General features: G+C 35.4%; 1 protein-coding gene across 3 annotated transcripts; it reads left to right on the top strand.

Annotated features, from left to right (window-relative positions):
* Positions 1 to 2,452: 2,452 nt before the first annotated feature.
* On the top strand, positions 2,453 to 22,800 carry LOC105324990 (uncharacterized). Of its 3 annotated transcripts, none has more exons than XM_011424300.4 (12): positions 2,454 to 2,843; positions 10,320 to 13,200; positions 13,842 to 13,907; positions 14,265 to 14,331; positions 15,248 to 15,355; positions 16,466 to 16,974; positions 17,063 to 17,206; positions 17,974 to 18,140; positions 18,267 to 18,412; positions 18,946 to 19,020; positions 20,570 to 20,702; positions 20,887 to 22,800. In XM_011424300.4, the coding sequence occupies exons 2-12, from the start codon at positions 10,360 to 10,362 to the stop codon at positions 21,608 to 21,610; spliced, it is 4,980 nt and encodes a 1,659-aa protein (XP_011422602.3). In that variant the 5' UTR covers positions 2,454 to 2,843; positions 10,320 to 10,359; the 3' UTR covers positions 21,611 to 22,800. The 3 variants fall into 3 exon arrangements, with proteins under 3 accessions (XP_011422606.3, XP_011422602.3, XP_011422603.3); XM_011424301.4 differs by lacking the exon at positions 2,454 to 2,843 and adding an exon at positions 3,316 to 3,775; XM_011424304.4 differs by lacking the exon at positions 13,842 to 13,907 and having other exon boundaries at positions 2,453 to 2,843.
* The last annotated feature ends 1,946 nt before the right edge of the window (positions 22,801 to 24,746 follow it).

Raw genomic sequence — 24,746 nt, forward strand, 5'->3', positions numbered from 1 at the left:
AACAAGAGCTTGGATTTTGAAAAGTTATGTTAAACAGCAATGTGACGTACAGGTCTGTCTATTTCATTGCTGGCCACTAAGCCATGGCTATTTGAAATTAACAAGATTTGTTTGGCTTTTGAGCTACAGGTAAGACAACGCAATTTGTGTATATTTCACGTAATCCCAGTGTCATTTTATAAAACTTGTTTTGATGCAAGAAATAGATAGTTACATCTTAACGATTTTAAAAAGGCCTTGGACTTTAAGTAGGACGTAACCACATGTATCTATTTCTTGCGTCAACACAAGTTCAAAATGACGCTGGTTTCAAGCGAAATATACACCAATTGCGTAGTCTTAACTCAAAAGCCAGACAAATTTTGTTGATTTCAAAGAGCCATGACTGAATGACCAGCAATGAAATAGACAGGCCTACGTCACAACGCTGTTTGATACAACTACCAAAAGTCCAAGCTCTTGTTAAAATGGTTACATTGCCTATAAATATTTAAATATTTTGATATCGAATAAGTATTTCTCCTGCTATTTCTTACGATAATCGAATGTTTTTCATACATCAATGACAAAACAGAAATCTACGTGATCCTGCAGTGAAACAACTATGCTGTCGGCGTAAGAATATACATGTACATGTACACTGTACGCATTCTAAACTGCTATCATATGCTCCTATTTTTTTTCCAAAAGAGGAGGGGATTCTTCAAGAGGAGATGGGGCACATGCTCAAGGCATATTTCGGTAGTTTAATTATGTAAATTTAAGAAATTTATTTTTCTTGGCCGCCCCCCCCCCTTCCGCGCATGCATAGTTTTCTTCGATGTCTTTAAATTTGTTTGTATTTATGTTGTTGACTTTTGCGTGGGCTATTTCTTGATCGATCGAATTTAGAGCACTGAGAGCACGAACTGCACGGATTTGCACGGACTGCCCTCGGACTTTTAAGGAGCTGTTGTTACCTCATACGGAAAATTGGTTGTTTCGACAATGATAATTTTACGTACTTTTAGTCACTTTGTGAATACGTTATTAAATAATATTGAAAAATAAATATAACATAAACAAAAAATCTTTCTTTGTTACTTTCGGTCTATGAATGTAGCTAGCATTGCAGAAAAAAATATGTTTAGGTTAAGCAACATCAATATAAAACAACAGCAAAAATCCGTTTTGTTATATTTTCAATGTACACTGTAATTAAAATCTAAATTCATCGGGGAAAAAAATAATTGTTTCAGAATTAAAATTTCAAATAATAGATTTTTCTTTTCTTTAAAAACCAGCTTTAGAATAAAATATAAATGTCGGAAATCAATTACTTGTCTTATACAATAGCTGAGAGTCGAGTACATGTCAATTTTCAGAAGAAAAAAAACCAACCCAGCATTGTTCAGTTATACAATTGGTTTGATTGATTATTCACATTAAGGAGATTGGATGGTCAACAAATTAATATCTCTCTCTCTCTCTCTCTCTCTCTCTCTCTCTCTCTCTCTCTCTCTCATTAAATATTTCTTATCAAACTCCCGACTGATTACATGTAATTTTGCTGCTGGTTTATGTGTGGGCAGTAAAACCATTTACAATCACTTTTTCCGAAGTGTTTAAAAGTATACATAATAAATATTTTTCCATCATAATAATTTCTCCAAATCCCACATCACTCTGTAAGTTGGCCTTAATTAACTAGGGTCATAAAACAGAAAAAAAATTTAGGATACACACTCCCAACAATAGTTACTTTAAAATATATAACATCTGAATAAGTTCAGAATAACTTTGCAAAACGAAAAGCATTCTCGATGTCTGGGCCGAATTCTTCGATATTTTTCCGTTGGTTTTTTTTTCTCTTTTCTTCTTTAAGTACGTCGCAGTGACTTCATTAATCAATACATGTACGAGGTAGTTTGAATCAAATCAGGTAGTATTCTGATACATGTATATTTAAAAAAATAAAATAAGAGAACATGCAGGTTTTGAGTTCATCTTCAACATCATGTTAGGTACAATCATTTTCTGGAACCAATTCACCATATATGATAGAAAAAAATAAATACAAAATGGCATCATGCAGTCAATATTTAATTTTAACCGCTAAATTAGATACGTGTATTTAGCGTTGTCGTGTGTATAATGTACACAATACTGGTCTAAAATAGGCGAATGTACACAAATGAATTGACTATGAGCGATAAAAAAGGATCGTGACAGTGAAATCAAAGACGCAAATAACTGAAATACATGAGTCTTTAAACTTTAAACTACATCAAGTGACACGTGCACATACATGCAAACCTCCCCCCATCCCCTATCATAAAAGCAAACTTCCGTTAAAATCGGTCCCATATCTGTGTTGTGAACTAAAATAATCTTTACGATCAACGTCTAGAAATATACACGATTTAAATCCCGCTACGATGCGAATATGAAGTATGTAATTTATAGGCAAGCCAACGACCTTCGCCTTAGTTGAATGCGTGACGTCAGCACAATTCCCCGATTTGTTTGCATATTCGTAGTTTTTCCTTCCCAACTCATGGATTTTTTAACTGACGTGCAGACTGTGAGAAGTAAGGTGTATAGATAAAATGCTGTCTGTTTTAGATCATGGATGCTTACTAGATATATTCGCTACCAACCTTTGTATTTCGGCCACGTTTTTCAGAATATACATAAACACCACACGATCGCAAAAAATGGGGTCAGGACTGTGGTGAATTCCCAACGTAGAAATCGTTCAAGCTCACGTGTGAACAATGGTGGCCGATAGAAACAATTAAGACTTGATCATATATCGAATGATGGAATTAATTACTTCGGAAGATATCAAAGAATTGTTCTAGGTATGTATTATCGGTGTGAAGAATGTGTTTACAAATGTGTGTCTGGGGTATCGACTTTTGATATCCTGTTGTGTATTAGAGGGAGCAGTGTATACATGCTTTGATACTTTGGACGGGTAATCATTACTGCTCTATAAGATAATGTGTTTTTCCATTGACAAAGTATACAAAATCATATTAATATTTTATTCGTATATATAACGGTTTTTTAGGGGAGCGTGTCAAGATCAACTAATTGTTAATATCGTACAAAAGGCCTATAGAGATTTGTTTTTATTTACCGTGTTTTCGTAAGTAGAACATGTATGCCGAAAATAAGTAATTTACGTGTACACATTGTTATTTAATCATTTTAGAAAACTGTGTTAGCCAATATATGTGATAAATACATTTTACTCAAACGAGGAAGGAAGTAATTCAAGGTATTAAAAAATCACGCGTATTTGAGGAAACTTTACACTAAATGGGCTATCAGTATCTGGAATGAAATAAGTCAGTGATTGTATTACACGAAACAGAAATTATTTGAAACCACAGTATTTATGTAAATGATGTAATCTAACCAGCAAACATGGCCAGCCTTTTATACACTACGTTTGGATCTGTATTCATATCGTCGCGTTAGAATCGTCTCTTTTTCACCACCAGTCGTCAAAACAAGTTAACTACCAAAAGCTATCAGTTAAATCCTATTTGGGTACGTGGAGTCAAATTTCACCTTCATGGAAGGAGCTTAGTATGGATTTAGCCTGAGATATTTACATGTTAATCCCGCGAGATGGGACGTTAGTGAATGAGGACAATACACGCGCGGTGCTGGCTGGTCTGTCGATGACCGCAGTGACACGGGCACCTGTCCCGGAGCAGACGATCAGGTCTGTCCAACTGTATATAGCCAAAACAATTCTTGATAACGACATGCTACGGAACAGGTAACCATCTTTTAACTATTTAACAAATTAGTTGGGAAAGAATCTGAGGAATAATACACATGCATACACACGTACACGAAAAACAGTATACACACTCACAAATGTATTGTAAGTGACTGTACAAGTCTTCATCTTTCTCTCTTCACTTATTGAAGGAAAAAACCCTAACAATGTGCAGTGTATACACATGACAAATCTCACTACGGCACTCGACAGGAAATTAGTTACAACGTAATTTTAATGGGGGGGGGGGGGGGGGGGGTAACAATATTCATGATCAGGAAATGCATAAAATGAGGAATAAAAAATATCACGAAAATTGATAAAAGCTATTTGATATAAATAATAGACTAAATGATGTGTATTTTTATACATGTACATATTAGATTGGTGGGGGTTGATTTGTCTGTTAAGCGAGCGAGGCAAAAGTTCGGGTCATGAACCCGGATAAGATGTCGACGTTGCGAACGGGAAGATGGATTGCTATTATGTAACCATACTAGATGTAGATGTTAGCTTATGGAACCCTGTTATGAATATTATGTAGTTTCACAGCAGACATTATGAAATCATATAGATACATCAAATATAGCTATTATTTAATTATTAATTATACATGTAGATATATTATGTTACGGAACTAAAATGGTTATGGTGGTATTATTTATTAGAAATTCAATATAAAATAGATATAGATGAAAGTCGCGCATCACACATGTATGTACTAAGTACATATATACGCTAAGAAGGAAAAAAAAATGTTTTAATATATAATCTATAAAGGACATTGGCTGCCAACAGAAACACATGAAATCAAAAAATGAAATTCGTGATAAAATTATCAAGTGGATCTCAGATTTTTCTGTGTAATACACTATCAACCTATTATTGATATAAAAACATTTATATATACACGTGTAGACGGTAAGATTATTGTTGCACGTACGCTTTTGTTCACCGAGAAACTCGACAGCTGGCAGCAATGTTTGTTACATTTTACCGGGTACATGTACGTAAACCATTGGTGTTTATTCAAAATCTACATCTAGTGACTTATCAGTTATTAACCTAAACGGAGCAATGGTGTATCTGTTTATTTCCTTAAAAGCAGACAGCAATATTTACCATCAAATGTACAGCTAAATATTTTATGCATTCTTTTCGTATACTGCAAAATCTCTCTCTCTCTCTCTCTCTCTCTCTCTCTCTCTCTAATACCTATATTCTCAAAATAATCGATAATCGAAGGGATGGATATTTTTATATCCTAATTTTGAACTGAAGGATTTCTTTTTCTGTCTCTGGAAATCTCTACTCTTAGTGACACTGTATGGACTGCATGGTTTTAAGTACATGTCGGTCAATGGATTATGAGCTTCGTTAATGCCTGTACATTTACCAATGACTACTTAGTCAGTAGACTTGAGTACTGACTGAAATACGGTCAAGTATTTTACTAACATTTAATGCTTCAAATGGTATGACGGTCACTATGACCCGATTTAAGATTTAAGACACGTAATTCAAATATTTCTACTGTGAATGCCTGTTGCCAATCGATCTGTATGACATGAATATTTGGTCAGAATAGATGACATTCATTTACATGGTTTCCAATCAGAACCTCCCCGCCCCCCCCCCCCCCCCCCCCCCGGACATCGACACAGTGTCTTTACATGATGATAGTTCCATCAATTATAGGACATTATATGGTATGATTTAGGGATTTTTCGGAAAAATACAGGCATATACATACATGCATATGTTTACTGAAACGTTTTTTGTCGCTTTTGATCGCTAGCCTAGGCATACAGTGTATGACATATGTTGCATAAAAGTTTTAAAATTCATGTACATGTTGTTTAAACTATTCCCCTATCGACCAATTTCCCAAAACATTCACAGGAAGTGAAAAGTTGTGTTAGAAAAATACGATCTAGCAGTTATCGCCATGGTCTTGATGAATTAAAGTAATGAGCATAGTGTACACTGTATCACAATCCTTAATAAATTCTGATCAAAAATGGTGGAAACAAGCAATTGTTATTCAATAATAATGTTTATTTTTAGATGTAGAAAGGAGAAAAAGGCGCTTTATCTAAATGTTCATGAAACAAGATTTTGATTTATCACGCGACACTCCCATATTCCATGTCAGACATAAAGTGCACATACGATTGTAATCTTGACCAACATATTGATTATAGCGCAGGAAGATTTCATATGGTATACAATCATCCCCCCCGGAACCCCCCCCCCCCCCCGAACTCCTACCCCCTCCCCCAAACCGCATTATTTTATAAATTGTCAAAATCTGATTATTATTTTATGAATTATTTTAATATTGGTTGAAAATAACATTCAAAATTGATCATCGACGAATAATCGCAAACTTTTTACATGTATCGATGTATAGTGGGTTTTTTATACTCTGTAAGAATGATAGAAGATACGTACTTCCGGAATATGAAAAAAAAAAAACCTGATCAATAAGACGAAATGCAACTAATTGAACGCACACGTGTCATTTACCCACCGATCATACTGGTTGGAACCAATCAAAATCACAGGTGTTTGTCCTGTCTGCACCACAAACCAGCCTGAAGGAGTGGATCATTTATCAATACATTTACGCTTTATAGGATCTACTGTAAATGGCTATGTATATTAATAATCATATTTCATTTTTGTGCATTATGTCTGAATATATCTGAAAAAGATTTATTTTCATATAGGACGCCAGCAGGTTAAATAAAATAAAAAAAGTCGTATTACAAGGCGAAGCAGTATACTGCACAAAGTTCAGTGCTTGTTCGGTTGAAATACGTATAATATTACATGTATATCTGTTCTATGAGGTTGGCTATTTAACTGTTACTCACAACTCATTACGAAAAAAACCTGCTTAAAACTTAGTTGAATTGTGTATAAAAGTCGTACATGTAGTTAAATGTACAACAGTTTTTAAAAAAGGATTAGCTCACCGCCGTTGGTGTGATATATTAGATCTAGGCATGTAGTTTCATTAAAAAAAATTATAGTACACTATAAAGATTTTGCAAAATCTTCATTACGCCAACTAACCAATTCATGTTTATTTTTGAAGAGAGATGACTTCATGTAGATATGGCCACAGGAAACAAAAAAACCATTTAAGCTGTATAATTTAGTTCTTTTTGTATTATTTTTGTAATTCCAAAAAATCATCAAGAAAAGTGTAGAGTAGTTTTTTTGGTTTTTAAATTACTTAATATATATCTAAGACCTAGACAGGTGCATCGGCATTTACAACTTCATTACTCTATGAATGTCAGCTAGAATCAAGTGAGACATTCAAAAATCAAAATACATGTACTAAGACGATAACCCCCCTCCACCAACCTTTAGACGATAACCTCCAGAGAGAGAGAGAGAGAGAGAGAGAGAGAGAGAGAGAGAGAGAGAGAGAGAGAGAGAGAGAGAGAGAGAGAGACGTATAGTGTCATATACATGCTCTTTTTTAAAATATACCCCTCCCCCTTTTTTTGGAGACATTGATATTTTGTTTTACTGTTATTTTTCATAATACATGTATATCTTATCCAATATATGTATATAAATGGATGTTAAGAAATCGATAGAAACGCAGAGACACGTTTAAGTAATTAATTAAGTCTTCTGTATGATAAACAGGGGAAATGTAATTTTCAGGGGGACTGTTTTTCAAAAGGCGTTAATGAATCACGTCATCTGTAGTCCTTTATATAAACTCGAGACATCTAACTCCATAAGCCATTTCTGCCTTCATCTCTGTTGCGCTGCTATTTTAAAATTTGTGTCGACTAATTAATTTTTTTACAATGGAGAAAAAGGTAGGTTGCATAGTTACGTTAGGTTTTTCTGCAGTAGATTATTTTTTGTTGTTTTCGAATATTCGAAAGCCCTCTTTGTAAGCTGATATGATTTTCAACCTGTGAGTTCTGGGAACGTTATTATGCATTGTAATACAGATCGTGATTGTGGCGCATCGCCTAATTTAAAAATAAGGCGTGAAGATACGTAAAAGAGTGGTTTTTGCATATACGAAAATAATCTCGAAAATTGATTCCTGTTGTGTTTTTACAGCAGTAACGTTTTAAAACATGACACATTTGTGTACTTTTTCGGATCGTTGGAAATTGATCCGACAAATTTTCCTTAAGTAAGCAGACGATAGGGTTTTGTTTTGTTTTTAAAGTGCGGTTTTTAAGTGCGATGGGCTTTTGTTGTTTCATAAAAGCACCATTCTATTATCTCCTTTATGTAATCTTATTTACAGCTTCATCAGTATACTGTCAAATTGTCGCGAACCAAAATCAGGAATCACATGCAATCTAATTGGAAAGCATTGCAGAGCTGTCCTCTGCCGCCTGGCCGAGATTTGTGCAACGTGCACTTTTACAGTCACGAACATATTATATGACAGTGCGGAAATGGTTGGTTCTTTTTGGAATGAGTTGTTACTAAGTCAATATAAGTTAATTAATGTGGTTTATTTGTTTCATAACCTTAAGCTCGTGTGCGTATATGAGGTTTTTGTAATTTTATTTAGTCAAATGTGCGCTTTTTTAGTTAAACCCAACCCAATAGGTATAAACCTATCAAATGATTGGATATCGTTTGAGAATATATACTAATTCCTTTTTTATTTACGTTTATTCGATCTTTTCGTGTGTCACTTGACACAAAATTTTACAAATTTTCTTAAAATGACGACGCAGTAAACAAAAGTAGCATAAGGTGGTAAGAGACACTTTTATGTTGTGACGTACTGTTAATCAAAATAAACAGTAAAATCAAGTATAATTCTATAAATGTCTCTTTCCAAAAATTGTCATCTAACAGCGTGGCGCAGTGGGTTAGATGGTTCTCTACGAATCTGTAAGTCATGAGTTCGAATCCCGCTGAGCATTTTAAAATTTTAACCTTTTCAAAAGAATTGAAAAAATGTATTGTTTGGTGAAATATTGTAAAACTTGAAAATTCTAAACCGGAGAAAATATTTAAATGATAATGTACTTTAATCAAATTTAATATGAACAGATGTCCCATACAACCATAAGTTAAAGTAGATATCAGTGACGCGGTATTTTCGTTAAGCCAAGTTCGAATCATTATGCAGTTGGTACATGTATATATATAACGATTCCGTAGCCGCGACACGAGAGTTTTAATTTCTATACCTCTTCTGCACTGCCACACGAGCGGAAAACTAAAGCTTAACACAATCAATATCGTTCAAAGACCCCTTACTAGACTTTGTTCTTCAGTGGGTTTTTCTGAAAGTACGGACGTAAATTCCAATACAAATGATCTAGAGCGTGCACAGGTAGGTTGTTATTAACGGATTGATCTTTTTTTCGTGATACCTAGTAAAATATGGGTGCATAAGGACTGTTTTTCAGACATTGACCTTGTACAAAAGTGAGTGGGAGTTTCTTAAAAACTAATTCGCAATTTTTAATTGCCATTTGCATGGAAATTAAAAACCCCTTCTGAATTCGGCTGATGACTTGCTCGTTTTTTTTGTTCATACGACTTCATTAGATTTTGTAAACCTTGTGCATCGTAGATCATGAGATTCTTCACGATTGTTCAAAAGCCTTCAGCGCTAATTTAACCGCTAGCCATGAAATTCCGCCGTAGAAAAATGTATGTCAACTAATACCTATTTACAGCTATTTCTGTGTACATTTAATTATTGTGACGTGTTGTCTTGACAAAGCTATTGCGATCATAGAGAACTGTACAGCGACATACCCGAGAGACGACCTTATACACGTAGCTATTCCAGTATCGCATTGCGGAAGTTGTTACGGAATCGTGCATTATGAATGAGGGGCTTCAATCTTCAGGCACGCCGTTTTCTGGTTTTTATTCAGATTTAATCATCGTTGTCCTGTCCTTGTTCTAAAATTGACAATTTTAGATCGCCTTTGCTTCATTATCATTGCGTACCGTTTGATTGTTTCTCATATATCGGATATAATACCGGATAGATCCTTATATTAAGCTTGTTAATACTCACACCAAGGTAGCTTTAACACAATTATGTCACGTTTCGAGTATATAGACCTACATATATACAGTGTGTTTGTGGTTTTTAATACGAGATATAATTGGACTATCTGGTTTGGTTCATACAATATGCGGATGGTAGACCCCACCAAAGCCGATGACAGTATACCGAGATCGTCTGCTAGATTAGTGAAATGTAATTCTATTTTAGGACTGTAATCGATTTATCAGAGTTTCTTGACGAATGTGAATAAGTATTAAACGGTTTGGCATTTTATTTTACCATTTACGTATATCCATGTGCACTCTAAATCTGGGCAAAGGGGTTTTATTTTAGTACGCTGTTTTTAATGGTCTAGCCGAATGTAACAGTCGGTATACACGATATCGCGGGCTTGTACAGTGTATATATCGATCACAATTGCTATATTATGGTGTTTTGCGTCAGTATCTTTAATAACCAACCGAATGAACTACCGTCTTTAACACCACATCTTTTGATTTTCAGACACCCTTGAGGGAATACATTGGAAAGCGTAACAGTCAAAATGTATTGGCCAGTACAGGACGACAGCATTATAGATGCGTCTGGTAACAAAATTGAGCAGACGGCGAGTTCAGTCAGCCGAGAACGCACCAAAGAAAGAAACCCTCCCTCTACCCCACTGGATCTCTCGGGCCCTGTTAGTGATTCACTTAAACCGCGAGAAGGAGAAATTCCGCTAGATTTATCCGTAAAATCAAACAAACGCCCGATAGAATTAACAGAATCGTCGAGAGAAATGTATCTCCATCAGATGTTCTCGTTGGGAAAGATGCCTACTACAAATACGACACAAAATCAAATGCAACTGAAATTCCAGCAGACACCACCAGTTATACCAACACCAAACGGTTATGTTGAACAAAGACAAATGGAAAGACATGTGCCGTACCATAGACAATACATGGAACAGAAAAAACTCTTGGAATGTAATCAACAAATGCTTGAACAGAGGCACGCGATGGAACAAAGACAAGCTCTTGAACAAAGACAAATTTTGGAGCACAGACAGGTTCTTGGTCACAGACAGATTCTTGAACAAAGACAAGCGATGGAAGAGAGACAGCGTCAGGTCATGGAGGAAAGACAGAGGCGTATTTTAGAGGAGAGGAAGAGACAGGCCATGGAGGAAAGACATCATCCTCAAGGATATAGTGACATCCCTTACAAGAACAAACAACTGCCAACGGGGTACCAAGAAATACAAGACATGTTGCACGGAAACTCTGGTCAACCTGATTCGTCTATGATGAAACACAGCTTGGGATCACCTTGGCAAAATCAGCAGGTTCTCCAAAGTAAATCATTACCTCACGACCACTATAGAAGAACGTCACACATTCGTTACTCAAACAGAATCAAAACAAATCCGAGTTCTGATGAACAATACTACGCCATGCTACAAACTATTCAGAAACAAAACGCTGCAAAGAAACATCAGATGGAGCAGGAACGTCTTCTGACAGAAAGAGCAGTCAGAATGCAAGAAACGATGCCACCAACACAGCCCAAAATCATATCTAAAACAAGCACAATGTCCAACCCCAGTGCTTACTTAGAAAAGCCTGCGCAGGCTTATTCACAGAAGCTGTCGACAAGCAACGATGTTAACTATACTCAACACATGTGGAAAGGAGGATACTCTGATACAGCACAGCAACACTTGATTGCTGAATCGGCCCAACCGCATTTAAGTGTGGAAAATCCTAAAGCTAGCATTGTAAAACAGAGAGGCATGATGCCAGCGTTTAACATGAAACAAGAACACATGAGCCCCGTGTCAGCAAGCGGAGTGTACAAACATCCGTTCGGTAGTGATGTGCCTGCTCACTTGGAACAGAGACCGCAATACCATAGTCCATCTCCACATATTGTACATTCCTCTACTCCACACAAAGGAGAATTAATGGCGTCTAGTCGTCCTCGTCCAGTCAAACATACTCGAGTCTCTGGGACGCCGTTACCTAAAGAAACTCATTCCACTACGATGTCCCAACAATCAGAAAGGTCAATTATGAAGGGAACAAGTGGTGCATATTGTATAAATGGAGTACAAGACCCGTCCACTCTTCGAGACACTAAACAACAGTTTTCATCTCCAGAAAATATTAATAAACATAGCAGCGAATGTTATAAATCTTGCGATGGACACGATGTTTTAATTTCTAGTCAGAAAACATCAGTTTTGGACGTGTATTCAAAACAATTGCAAATTCAGAAACAAACTTTGGCAGAACAAGAAAAACGTAAAAAGAAAGAACAGGACGACTCTTTGAATGACAATAGGTTAGTAACACAACTTTTCAGAGGACTCATCAAACAAGGAGAATCCCCTTTACCCAGTGCAAGAAAGTTTGACGATGGAGTCAAAGTACCGCGTGAAGTTACAAAGACTTCATCACCTGTGTCTCAACCAGAAGCGGTCGTCGAGCGTCTGTCGTCACCCCTTTCCATCTCCATACCGAACGCCTCGACCAGATGTAAACCAGAAGAAAAGCCAGAGAGTAAGCCAAGACCGTTCTCCAAAAAGCAGTTGATTATGAACGCCGTCAATAGAGACGAAGATCTTCGTAAAATAGTCAGCAATATGGAGAAACCCAAAACAGTTATCTTTTCCAATCCTGATCTCAAAAGATCTCAAACTACATCCCCTGTTGGTCCAGAGTCCCCCAAAATGCCGACTTTAAGTCCCCAGCAAAAACTCCAGCCCTCTTTGTCTCATCAAGGGACGGAACCCCCGACTCTTCATATTGATGGTTCCGATAAACAGGACGCCATTTTACGGACGGGTCCCTCCATTTCCTACTATCAGGACAAAAGACCACGACTCCTGTCTTCCCTTCCTAGAAAGCCACAGCCTGTGGTGGAAGACGAGGAGGAAGATGAAATCCAAAACGAAGTTTCAATCCAGGACAACAGCGTCTTTGCGAAACGACCTTTCCTACATTACAAAAAAATTCCAATCGCAAACGTTGCTCCTATGATTCACGAAAATTCTTTAGAAGGACAAAAGGAAACTGCTCCTTGCTCATCTGATCAAAGTATCGGCCAGAAACGAAAACTCGACGAAACATTCGACAAACACATTACTTCGTCAATCAAAACTTATCTGAATGAGAGCAACGACACCCCACTCATTTTATCAGCAGAGAACAAATCTTTACTCGGCAAAATTAAATATGAGGACGAGGAACCACTAGTAAAAAGCAGACGATTGTCGGACTCCGACTGCCTAATCAAATCTACTGCTAGTTGTGATCGGAATTACAAACCTCTAAAAGTAGAGAGACGCCATAAATCTTTGATTCAGGAGTCAAGTTCAAGCAGACGAATTAAACACGATGTGGTAAATATGTCATTTTTAAAATTAAAATTTATCTTTAATGATAACTTATATTTTTAATGATTAATAAGTTCCCAAACATGTCACTTAAAACATGAAGAAAAAAAACATAAATTTTCAGATGGAAGAAGCAACGAATCATGCAATTTCACATCCAAGTAGAGACATGTACCTGTATGCGTTTTTGTAATTGGTTTGGACAATTTTATATTCAAATACAAACTTTAATAAGATCAGGCAGCAAACATAGCCTCAACACTCCCCACAGACAAAGGTCAAATATTATTAAGATTGTGTGCAAAAAAAATGCTGAGTCATTTTCAATTTATTGGTTAACAACCCCTTCTAAATCATAATAATGGTCTGCAATCTTCAGGTAGCCGGTTCTTTGACCTTATACTCAAAGTTCAACCCCTTCTGATCAATACCTGCCCTCATTATTTACTACGTTTTCTTTTCATTTAGAAGGGGGGGGGGGTTGTTAGCTGACGTTTTATTAACTAACTGTTATTTTTTTTTGCTGGGATCTATGTTGAATATTTTCTAAGGATATACATTTCTTTGGTAAATTTAAAAAAAACTTTTTACAAACGTTTGCTAGTCTTAATGTACGGGTTATAAACAATTCTTCCCTGATATTCTAGGTTACGGCCGCTGATAGGATTCCTATACTCAATAGAATCGGCCCTCCGTCAAAGACACAAAAGAAGGTATTTAACTGATTAGTGATTAATAAACAATTACATCTACATTATCCGCAGTACACAGGCACCTGACGCTTAAACTATTTGTCTTTATAGTCAGATTATTTCCTCTAGTGAGTATAGACCAATAACAATGTCTGCGGTACTGCTCTCTTGGCTAAGGTTTTGTTGGTATCCAAATAATTTTAAAAGGTGACATGCAGATTTAACAATTGACTGCCTCATATAAAATCTATATCAGAGGTCTATACTATAATAATTAGTACCATAAAAAGTTTATGTCAGCCGCCTGTCGCGCAGTATTACTAATTATCATATAAATGGATGTTCAAACTATTCTCATGTAAGTTTTCTTACTTTTAGGCAGACGACATTCGTCGCCGCGCGCGTGAACGTCATCAGCATCGTCATAGACACAAAAGAATTCAGGGTAAGTAAAGTGATATAATTGAACTTTCGCGCGCGAACGATGAACATTTATTTCAAAAATGAAGAAAAAAGAATGATGCGAAAGAGTTCAGTGCCTGTTGGTATTGCGGCCTAAGAGTTGTTTATCCTTGTAATAGTAGTGGGCGTTTGTGGTGAACTCTGGGCGCCCATTGAGATTCGTCTGTCAGTTTGTTGTGTTGTACCGTTATTGTGATGGTGTCTGATGGCAAACGACTCTAGCAGCTAAGGTTATGACGAGGAGTTCAATGTAACATCTATGCTCTCTGTACGAGTAGACATAAGTTAATGTTCACTACATGTAGCCTAGATGCAACGAAGCAAAATGGTAGTTATTATCATAATAATATAAAGAAGAGTGTGATTGTATGATTAAACTCTATAGAAAAAAAAATATATTAGTTTTGGAAATGTTATATAGATAGAAAAAATTGTTAGCTTTGGAATTACCATAATTTTAAACGAGTAGACATTATATTTTTTTACCACTGATTTTATCCAGTTATAGTTTTCAAATATCACTAATACTTTTGTCCTCATTTGTATATTCAACAACCTTAAAATGCTTCAAGATGAAGGCCAAAGACCGAGAAATCTTTAGCTAGCTTAATGACGGTTGACACATAAAAAAATAAGTTCTCGTTGGGCGCTCTAATCACAATTATTTATTTCAAGGTCTGCAATAATACTTCTTTGAAAGATTTGTTTTTGCTTTAGGGAAATTTTATGTCTTCTACTCTGTTATGTTTATTTGTGTACATGAAGGTTAATTATAAACATTAATTTTGTGTTCCGCAGATATGAGAGAGAGAGAGAGAGAGAGAGAGAGTTATTGTATTTTCTTTGTCTTCAGTTGCTTAAAAAATATGTTGATTGTAAATTTCTTCCTCTTTTCCCAGAAAATCAATCTCTATATATCAAAAGCAGACGACACAGTCGGGATAAAGCGCGAGGATTTATCGATTTTAAACCGGAAGTTCTCGTCAATCGAACCCGAACTAGAACTTGTAAGTCTGGAATTTTATTCATTTTGATTACAACTGTACATCAGCTGTCCTTAGCTAAGCTTTCTTGTGGTTTGGTTGATTCTTTTTCATATCATGCGATTTATTTATTCTCTTTGAGGTCAATTTTGAGAGGTTTTTCTCCCACACATTGGAACTGCATGTATCTTAAATAAAGAATGATCATATTTCATACATCAAAAAGTCCGTTCAATTGATTTTTTTTCGTAATCAGTACTATAAAAACTCGCCCAGCGCTATTTATATGGAATGTTATGTTACTCAAGTCACATACATCCGATACATATGTTCCTATCTGTTAATTTGTTTTCTAGCATGAACATTTTGCTATATGTTTAAATGAAAGTTTGATTGCTTTCTGCAAGCTTCTTTATACTTCTTTTTTACTATAAAATGGGGGGGGGGGGGTACATATGTTGAAAGATAGAAGACACGTTGAGTAGTCACGATAATGATTAAAATGTTATTTGATATGTCACGATAGATCACACGATGTTCCTGGAATCCTGGCGATATTAAAAATTATTTGAAATCGATATCGCGTTATTATTTCAAATTAACGCCAACTGTGAAATGACGCATCCGACAAAAGACAAATTAAAGTATTCATGAAAATATGAAACGATATGATATATTTTAAACCTAAATCGATTTCATTCGTAGAATAGCTTATAGATAAAGAACCCCATTACTTAATGATTTCATTGTTTGTTCTAAACAGTTATTTTTATAAAAGAATACACGGACATTTAAACTCAGTATTTGATGTCTTTAGAATCGTTTCTATTCCGGTCGTTCTAAAATATGGATTTTCAATAAATTTAAATAGTCGCTCATGAGCACAAAGGTTTCATCAATTCTTTAACAGAGTGCAAAGTAATCGAAAAGGTTATGCCATGCTTATCTCCGACCGTGCTCCCATAATTCGTGTATCAAACTGTAATATTGTATTGAGAAAGAAGTAAACAATTATATAATATTTTTGTGTGTACTTTTATTTAAAGTCTTCATTTTGAATGCCATTAGTTGTTAATTATCGAGTTTGCTACGAGAAAAATCAAGCTAAGAACTTGATACAATGTACTTTTGCAGATAAAAATGAAATTTTATCGGACTCTGATGATAAAACGGAGGAGGAGGAGGATATCAAAGTCGTCAAACGTCGTGTGTACAAGAAGTCAAGGCAGCGAAAAAATGCCAAAGACGCTTTGCAAAAAGCCACCGAAAGAAGTAAAGAAACTAAAGGGAGCTCGGATGGTTCCATATCACTGAAAATTGCTTCCGTGCCATTGACAGACTGCATCAGTAAAAACGTTCTAGAGACCAAGTCTGAAAATACAAATATAAAAGATGAAACGAGTCAGACAGTGGAGGTTAACGAAAAAAATGGCACATCCGCGCAACCGGAAGAAAACGTTGATGTGACTTTGCCGATACGTCCTCGACAGAAGCGCAGATTCCGGAGGAGATCAAGTACGAAGAGAATCGGAAAATGTCGCAGGCGAAGGACAAAGTTCCGGAAAAAGCAAATAATTGCAAAGAAGAATTTCATACCTTTGACTTTTCATGGTGATGTTGAGGACGATGTTTTTGCCAATAATGTAAGATGTTGTTTTGAGTGAATTTTATGAATAATCTTACTCTCTTAGTATATGCGGACAAATGTTTAATGAGGTGTTTTATTTGTAGGATGACTTTGTGCCATTTGATTCTTGCGATTTGCCCCAGAGCAGTGGGACTTCATCACAAACAGCACAGGAAATCAAGAAACTGGTTGTTTGCAAAGACACTGGGGAGACGATGCTGCACAGGGCAGCCCGGCTTGGTCACCTGGTGAGTATAGTCAAATACCGACTCGCCAATATACCGAAACGTGGGGAGAGAACACATAATATCCTCTAAACTAATGTTTTCACACCCTGCTGGGAAATTGCAAAATGATTGAAAAACGAGATATCACTCCGCCAGAAGTACGATCACATTACATATTGACATCCTACGAGTTTGTAATCCGGAACTGTGCAGGGGACATTTATATTGACGTCACCCGAAGACGATAAAACCGGGCTTTGCCAGTTCGTTTGTTGAGATGTAAGTGCCTCTAACGATGAAATATCGAGCATATTAGAAGGGATTTTAAAACCACTCATCATCGCCACATTAAAACATGACAGTTTTAAATGGAGCAATATATTCGAGCAACGTATATTTATTGATGCAGAATGCAATGCTATTCTCATATTGCCTTGGGTCTGAAATTATCCAAAAAGCCAGAATACGAAAAATCATCAATTAAGTTTAAAGGTGTCATATTAAATCGGTTTGACGTTCACTTTTTAAAGTACTCGTTTATGTTTGGAAAACACTATGGTCTGTGTTTACACGAACTTAGATCATGTAATTTTGTTCACAGCTCTGGGATTTAAAATTCATCAATCACTGTTATCTAAAAATAATTATGCATCCCATATCTTTATAACATGTCACCTAAAGGTACATTTTTATTAAAGATTGAACGATTGTGTTTGCCATGACTATACTGTCCCATATATACAATGTATCTTAAGTTTGCAATCATTGTTGATACACTGTTGTTGCAGGATGTTGTCGTTTACTGCCTCCAGTCAGGGGATGTTGATGTCAACACCAAGGATAACGCAGGCTACACGCCCCTGCACGAGTGCTGCGTCAGCGGAAACCGGGAAATCGCGCGCTTGCTGCTGTCACGTGGTGCAAATGTCAACTGCGCGTCGCAAGATGGCATCAGGTACCGAACACTTGAGAGTAATACATCCAATTTTACAGCAACAAAAACTTGTTTGAGAAGTTTTTTTTAAATATTTGAGGCATATATAGTACTAATTACTAAATGTCAACATGTTGATTTTTTAAGACCTATCCATGATGCTGTTGAAAATGACAACGTCGAAATGGTTCGTCTGCTCATTGTTTACGGAGCTGATCCAACTCTTGCGACATATGGTGGTCTGTCGCCCGAAAAAATCGCACACAGTGATAAAATGAGATCACTTATTACTGGTAATGTTGCAAAAGGTGTTTATTAAATAATTCGCTCCTTTAATGTTTAATGCAAACTCCAATGGAAGTAATGTCTGACTTTTTTTTCATCTGCGTGAATTGCGTTTTTATGAACCGACATGTACACAACAAGATAAGAATGTAAACGAAACAAATTGGTTACTATCGTAACCTACGAGAAATCTGACGAGACATCTTTAAAAAAATAAAATAAAAGGGGGGATCAGTAACATCATACGCTAGTTCCACAGGCATTCAATCATTTTGTAAAATCACTTGTAGGCGTTTCATAAATATTTTCAAGGTGACGATTTCTTTTTTAGATACATGTAATTCATTTGATTTACAATTTACATTGACATGTTGAAATGTGTTGGCACTATATACATATGTAGAAATGTTTACTTCAAAGCTTTTTTGAAATGCAGATGTGGATGTAATATTGATGTATGAATAATGAGCTTACAAAATAATACATGTAGTCGCTTAACGCAATTGTTTAACACCCTTAATAACTTAATCATCACTTGTAGGTTACCTAGGTGATTTAAACGGCTTTCCCGAAGGCGTAGTGTCGACCAGGTGGGAGTTTGGTCTCTATAGATCAGGTAAACATATTTAAATACTTTCACGTTCATTATTTAGAACAAAGACAGAAGTGAGTTTTGTGAAGGGCCCATTCCATGACGGAATCTGAAGCATGTTGTACACGACTTTCACGTCTATTGATCCTCTCCGCTACAAACTTCAAAAGATTTTTTTGTCAGATAGGAATGTACTTTTTCATTGGGCCGTTGCGTGCAGTTGTAAGGGATTATTACTGCAGTTTGAGTTCAAATAAATAGCAAGATAATGCACCCCTTGACATTAGGTTTAGTACAGTTTTGATAATGGGGTTGTGTTAATGTTTATGTATTCCAAGCATAGGGAATTCACCGACTATTAAAAGACTCGGCTAATTAAGACAATTGCTAACACAGAAACGGAGAGAATATGATAAATATATTAATAACCACCGGAATATAAAGCCATGCGTGTAGCAGTTTAGGAATTTGCTTAAGAAATCTTCTAGTAAATCGATTCCTCCAGGCAAAAACATTTGCAAAGAATGGAACGACGTCAACAAATTTTCAAAAATTCATGATGTGCTGAAATGTCATATTCCTCGACCCAAATATGGCTCCATTGACCCAGATTTTCCCCTAAAGTACAATTGACGTTAATCGTGAGTCATTAGATTCAAAATCACGTTTTTTTACAATTGTTTTGTGAAAACTGTCATGTCACTAATGATTTTATTATTTGCAAGTAATTAATTTTTTCCTATGTAATTAAAAAACCACAGCGTTTATTTTTCATTAGCAAAATTGTTAGTTTATTTCCTTATTTATTTTACTCGCAATGAAACTTGATCATTATAGTTGCTAACAGGAAGGAATCGATATTTTGTTTTTTAAAAATGAATTGCATCTTATGGATTTTTATGTTTATTGACCAACCTTTTAGTTAGGAAACGCTAACATGTAATCAACACGTTTTAATCAATTTTAGTTATTTTTCCTTCTTTTATTTTTGGAGGGGGGGGGGGATTGGTCTAGAGGAAGAAATAACAAATTAAAACAGAGACATAAATAAAATGTTGTTTACATCAATATCTATACTTACCTGCATCAACTTTTTGCATTTTCCCCGAGCTGCCTACGATCATGCCTGAACTTTTGAGACCACCCCTGTGGTATCATAAATAACATGTTATTTATGTCTTTGAATTAAAACACCAAAATAAACTTAGAATTTAAATTGATAATGATTACTGTTACACTGAAAGTAAATTTAATTACGTGCAGAGAACTTTTACTTTTTACAGTAAGTGTTCAGAGCTTCACCCAAGGCCGCTTACGGCCTGAAAGTAATTCTCGACTTCAAATCATAACCATTTGTACAAGGTCAAAATCATTTGATGACAAGTCTTTATTGCGTGGAATATAAATCTGTTGCCTATAGCTAAGGCATGTCGTTTTTTGAGATAAGAATATTTTTAATTAAAGATTCAAGGCCTTGTCCTAATTGATCCTATTTTTCTTTTAGTTATAGTTTTTGAAAGCTACATTGTATTACATGTACTTCCATATCAGCATTCTTTTATTTCTTCACAAGGCTGTTTGCCAGAGACCGAGGTCTTTGCTGATATTCCAGATGATCCACCGATAGAATCCAAAGAACAATACATAGCGGAGTCCGGAAATCCTCTCTTCCCAGTGTTCAAAATCCAAAATGGCGACAGTGATAGGTGTGTTGCTATTTTAATTTTTTCTAACGAAGGAATGATCGACAATTTGAACGAATTTAAGTAATAATGTCAAATGAAATTAATTTTAAGTTTCATCAATTTGATTAAAATAAGCTGTTCCCATACGATACCGCTCTCGAAAAGTTTCATAATGTTTGTCATGTTGACCTTTTTTTCCTTGCAGTGTTGAATCATTGGTGTTGGTTAGAGATGTATGCGAGTTTTACAGATTAAAACCGTCCGAAGTGTTAAAAAATCACGAAAATCTAAGGATCAGGGAGATAATGAAAAGCGATATAATGCAGAACACGGAAAATTCCCTTCTGTTTCAAAAGTTGTCCATGTTAACGGTAACGGAACTTCCTGCCATTAGGGAAGAAAGTGTTAAAGATCTCATGCAAATCTGTCTGAAATTGTCAAACGCCGTTGGAACTGATGGTAAAGAAATGTCATTGAAAAATACGCAGAAAGAATCACAAGGACCTACACTTGACAATAAATCTAACTACAGACAAAGCCCTAGTAAACAAAAGCACTCACCGACAAAGTCCTATAAACATTCAATGAAAGATAATTTCAAAGACAAGCTGTCTGAACAAAAATATTCTTTGAAAAACTGTGAACAAAAAGTTGCGTCAAAGAATTTGGTCTGGAAGAAGTCTTTCTCAGAGGAAAGTACTTCCAATAAGCCTTCTACAAGTGGTTTAAGTAGGGACAAAGTTCGACCGGCGGATGGGGGCGGAAAACCACCCCGCGGTGTGTTTGATCTGATGTCAGACGACGACTCGACTGATATCGAGTTTCCTGCCTGGGAACCCAGTTCTGATCTCAATGTTGTCAAATATCGTCACGACAATATCGAATTGGTTTCCAAGTCCTCTGCATCAAAGATGAAACGTAAGATGTGATAAGCGCTTCGGAGTGTGTGTAGTGAAACTATTGTATGACAAACGATATATACAAATTTGTAAGTTAATTACAATATTTCGTCTATCATTAGGAGCCAATGAGGGCATATAGTGTTGTCCAAAGGACATTAAATTGCGTCATAACTTCTAAAGTGACGGCGTGGTCATAGAATTTTTTTTAAAATTTCATCAAATTTGTTGGGTGCTATGGGAACATAAGTGAAGATTATGCATGACATAATCATACGTTTTATCGATCACGTGACATTGTATCATGTTTTCATTGGTCAGAATTTTGGTGCTTTGTTGTTTGTTCTTTCTTTGGTCTTTCATGTATCTGTATCCTTGTTGTTGCATTTTGACGAATTTCAGATGATGTTGATTTGAATTGATTGAATATGATACAAACTTTACAGTGCGAATATAACGTTACATCTTATAAGTAAAAATAGCATGCCTAGATTCTAGGAAGAAGTTATCTAAAGGATTTTATTCAAGAAGTATAAATGGCAATGGTGATTCGTTTTTATTTTTAAAGACTAAACAGTATTTTTACAACGACTGAATTGTTTTACAGTTAGACTTTGTGTGTTGAATTTGACATGTTTCATTTTTTTATTTGTTGGATTTCAAATAGTTTATCAATAATCATTAATTGTTCCAAATGTTATCAAATTTTTATTAATTTTAACAATTTTAGTCATTGAAACTGTTGGTTATATTACTGATGTTAAATGCGTGTGGTTTGAAACGGGTTCTTATGTGTAGATGTTAAGAAGTCAGAGATCTCTTATATAATTAACATTTAAACTAATATACCTTGAGTCACATTTCAAAAATGTGAATTTCCTATTCCATTTGTATATTACCTAGTTTTTAATCAAGACCAACAAAGTTGGGATTTTTAACAGCGATGTACATGTATAATTTTCAGAATTTTTAATCACTTTTAAGAAACGTTATTTTTCAGTGTTGTGGATTGAACACAACAAGTTTTGTTCAAACGCTTCATGTACCTGAATATATAGAAAATCATGTGTTACAAATAAATACATGACCTTTTTGTGTTCCTGAAATAATCTGAACATGTTCGTATGACAGAATCTAATTGGTTCATTAAATATTGTTCCTTCTGAAATTCCAGTCGATTTTAAAGTATTGTGAAATTCTCTATTAAATGATTAATGGCTTGTGTTTTTCTTTCTTATTTTTTTTTCCTTTTTACGTGAAACATATATTCTTGGAATTAGGCCGAGAATATCTGATACGGATCGGAATGCAAAGTTTTTTTTCTTTTTATTTACATTTTTTTTAAATATTTCGTTGGCAAGTATGAATAATGAAATGTTTACCTGCAAACCGTGATAGCAACATGCAGAAAAACACAGTTATTTCACCAGTATATCAAACCACATGTATAATATAGTTTCCTACAGTGGGAATCTAGCTATAGTGTTTGTTTTGTCTGACTTGGAGATATAATGATGCACTTTTCTGAGGTAGTTCTAGTACAATGTTCATGTTACAGTATCAGAAATTACGCCAGAATTACCAATAACCATTGATAACGCGGATATAATAAGACCAACCACTTCCATATATAGAAATACTCTGATACATATGTTGCCATTCGACGAAATCGAAAACATCATAAAATCAATCCCCATCTGTTTTTAAAAAAGATGCGTGTCGAAAGCCATTAGAGCCAATCTGTGGTATCGTGTTGCACTGTATCTGTCATCTGATCATCTTGACACACGTGTCTGTACACGTGTTTATCTGAAAATCTGGGATTACGTAATAAACAGATCTCGGTAAAGAGATCAATATAAGTGTGGCCTATATATCTTTTTAAAAATGCAACGTAAAAAATATAAATGTGACAATTCTGAGTATAACTGAGGAGACTTACAATGTAGGAGAGTTTCTGAACAACAGAGGCGCGGTTCTGAAATAGCTAAAGAAAGCAGGCTACCGAAAAGCTCGCAATGACGTACATGTATAACACAAAATATTACAGATCTATTTGTTAAAAAGAACATCGCGCTATTTTCGCTTGTATTTTAAGGGATTAAAAAATTTCATGAATTAAACATGAGTTCGTGAAACTCTTTAAATATTATCAATCGATGGATTTTGTTACAAAAGCAGTTTCACAAAGAACTCAATGACTGGCATTTGCAATTATTTCGCATTCAGTTTGGAATACATGATCAAGATTGTGTTAAAGTCGTGACATCAGGGCGATATAATGGCTCCACTTTCATTAGGCACAAAGAGTGGAAGATAAATCATACATCATGAAGTTATAGTACACGAGGAAATACCTTCTGAATGTTTAACAGTTAAGTGTAACTCAAGACACACCAAAAATTACTTTTAAAATATGAGAAAAATAACAAACAGATAGATGATTAACACCAATCCATGCACCATAAACGATTACATAAGTATGACACATATTTTGCATCTCTCTGGAACGTTAGCCATGTTAGATATGTTAATTACATGCAATGTTTTAAATACACAATTAATTATAGGTATTTCTGTATGGCAATATATCACCCCAAATATTTACACGGTGTGCAAAGTCATAAATCTTGTTTGTTGAGATTTTTATGCAAATGGTTTATGTAAGTGATTCCCCGCAACAAATCAGCGAACTGAAATAAAATGCTTTCTTTGGTAGTTCATACGGAGAATAAAAAGATAGCGGCCATTGCAAGAAAAACACATTGCCTGCCTAATTTTTTTTTCGGTAAAGTTTTCTGCCATCATCATATGCTGCGCATGAGCACCATCAAATGCATATCACTGATTATCTACAATGCAATTACTTCTCTAATGAAATTAACGTAAAATAAGTAAAAGGACCATATGATGCTATTTTTACGATCAGAAAGTTACACAGACGGAACAACTACCAAAAGGTATGTCGTCTGTCCGTGCAGTCTATTGTGTTCAATGTTGCTTAAACTTCGTCGTGCGATTCCATGCTTATTCACGCAATAAAAAAATAAAATAAAATTGAAAAGTACATGTATAGATATGAATAAAACCAACAAAGCAACGCAAGGCTTTATATAGCAATATCAACATTCTATCATAAATATTTAAAATTTTAAGTAAAAGCATA

Source organism: Magallana gigas, chromosome 8 (genome assembly GCF_963853765.1).
Source record: "Magallana gigas chromosome 8, xbMagGiga1.1, whole genome shotgun sequence".
In the NCBI taxonomy this organism is placed as follows: Eukaryota; Metazoa; Mollusca; class Bivalvia; order Ostreida; family Ostreidae; genus Magallana; species Magallana gigas.

What these genes read in the sequence shown, in the direction of transcription:
- LOC105324990 (XM_011424300.4), top strand. Translation starts at nt 10,360, where the DNA reads ATGTATTGGCCAGTACAGGACGACAGCATTATAGATGCGTCTGGTAAC. An exon ending in TAGACACAAAAGAATTCAGG is followed by an intron (nt 14,332 to 15,247) that starts GTAAGTAAAGTG and finishes CTCTTTTCCCAG; the next exon opens with AAAATCAATCTCTATATATC. An exon ending in GTTTGGTCTCTATAGATCAG is followed by an intron (nt 19,021 to 20,569) that starts GTAAACATATTT and finishes TTTCTTCACAAG; the next exon opens with GCTGTTTGCCAGAGACCGAG.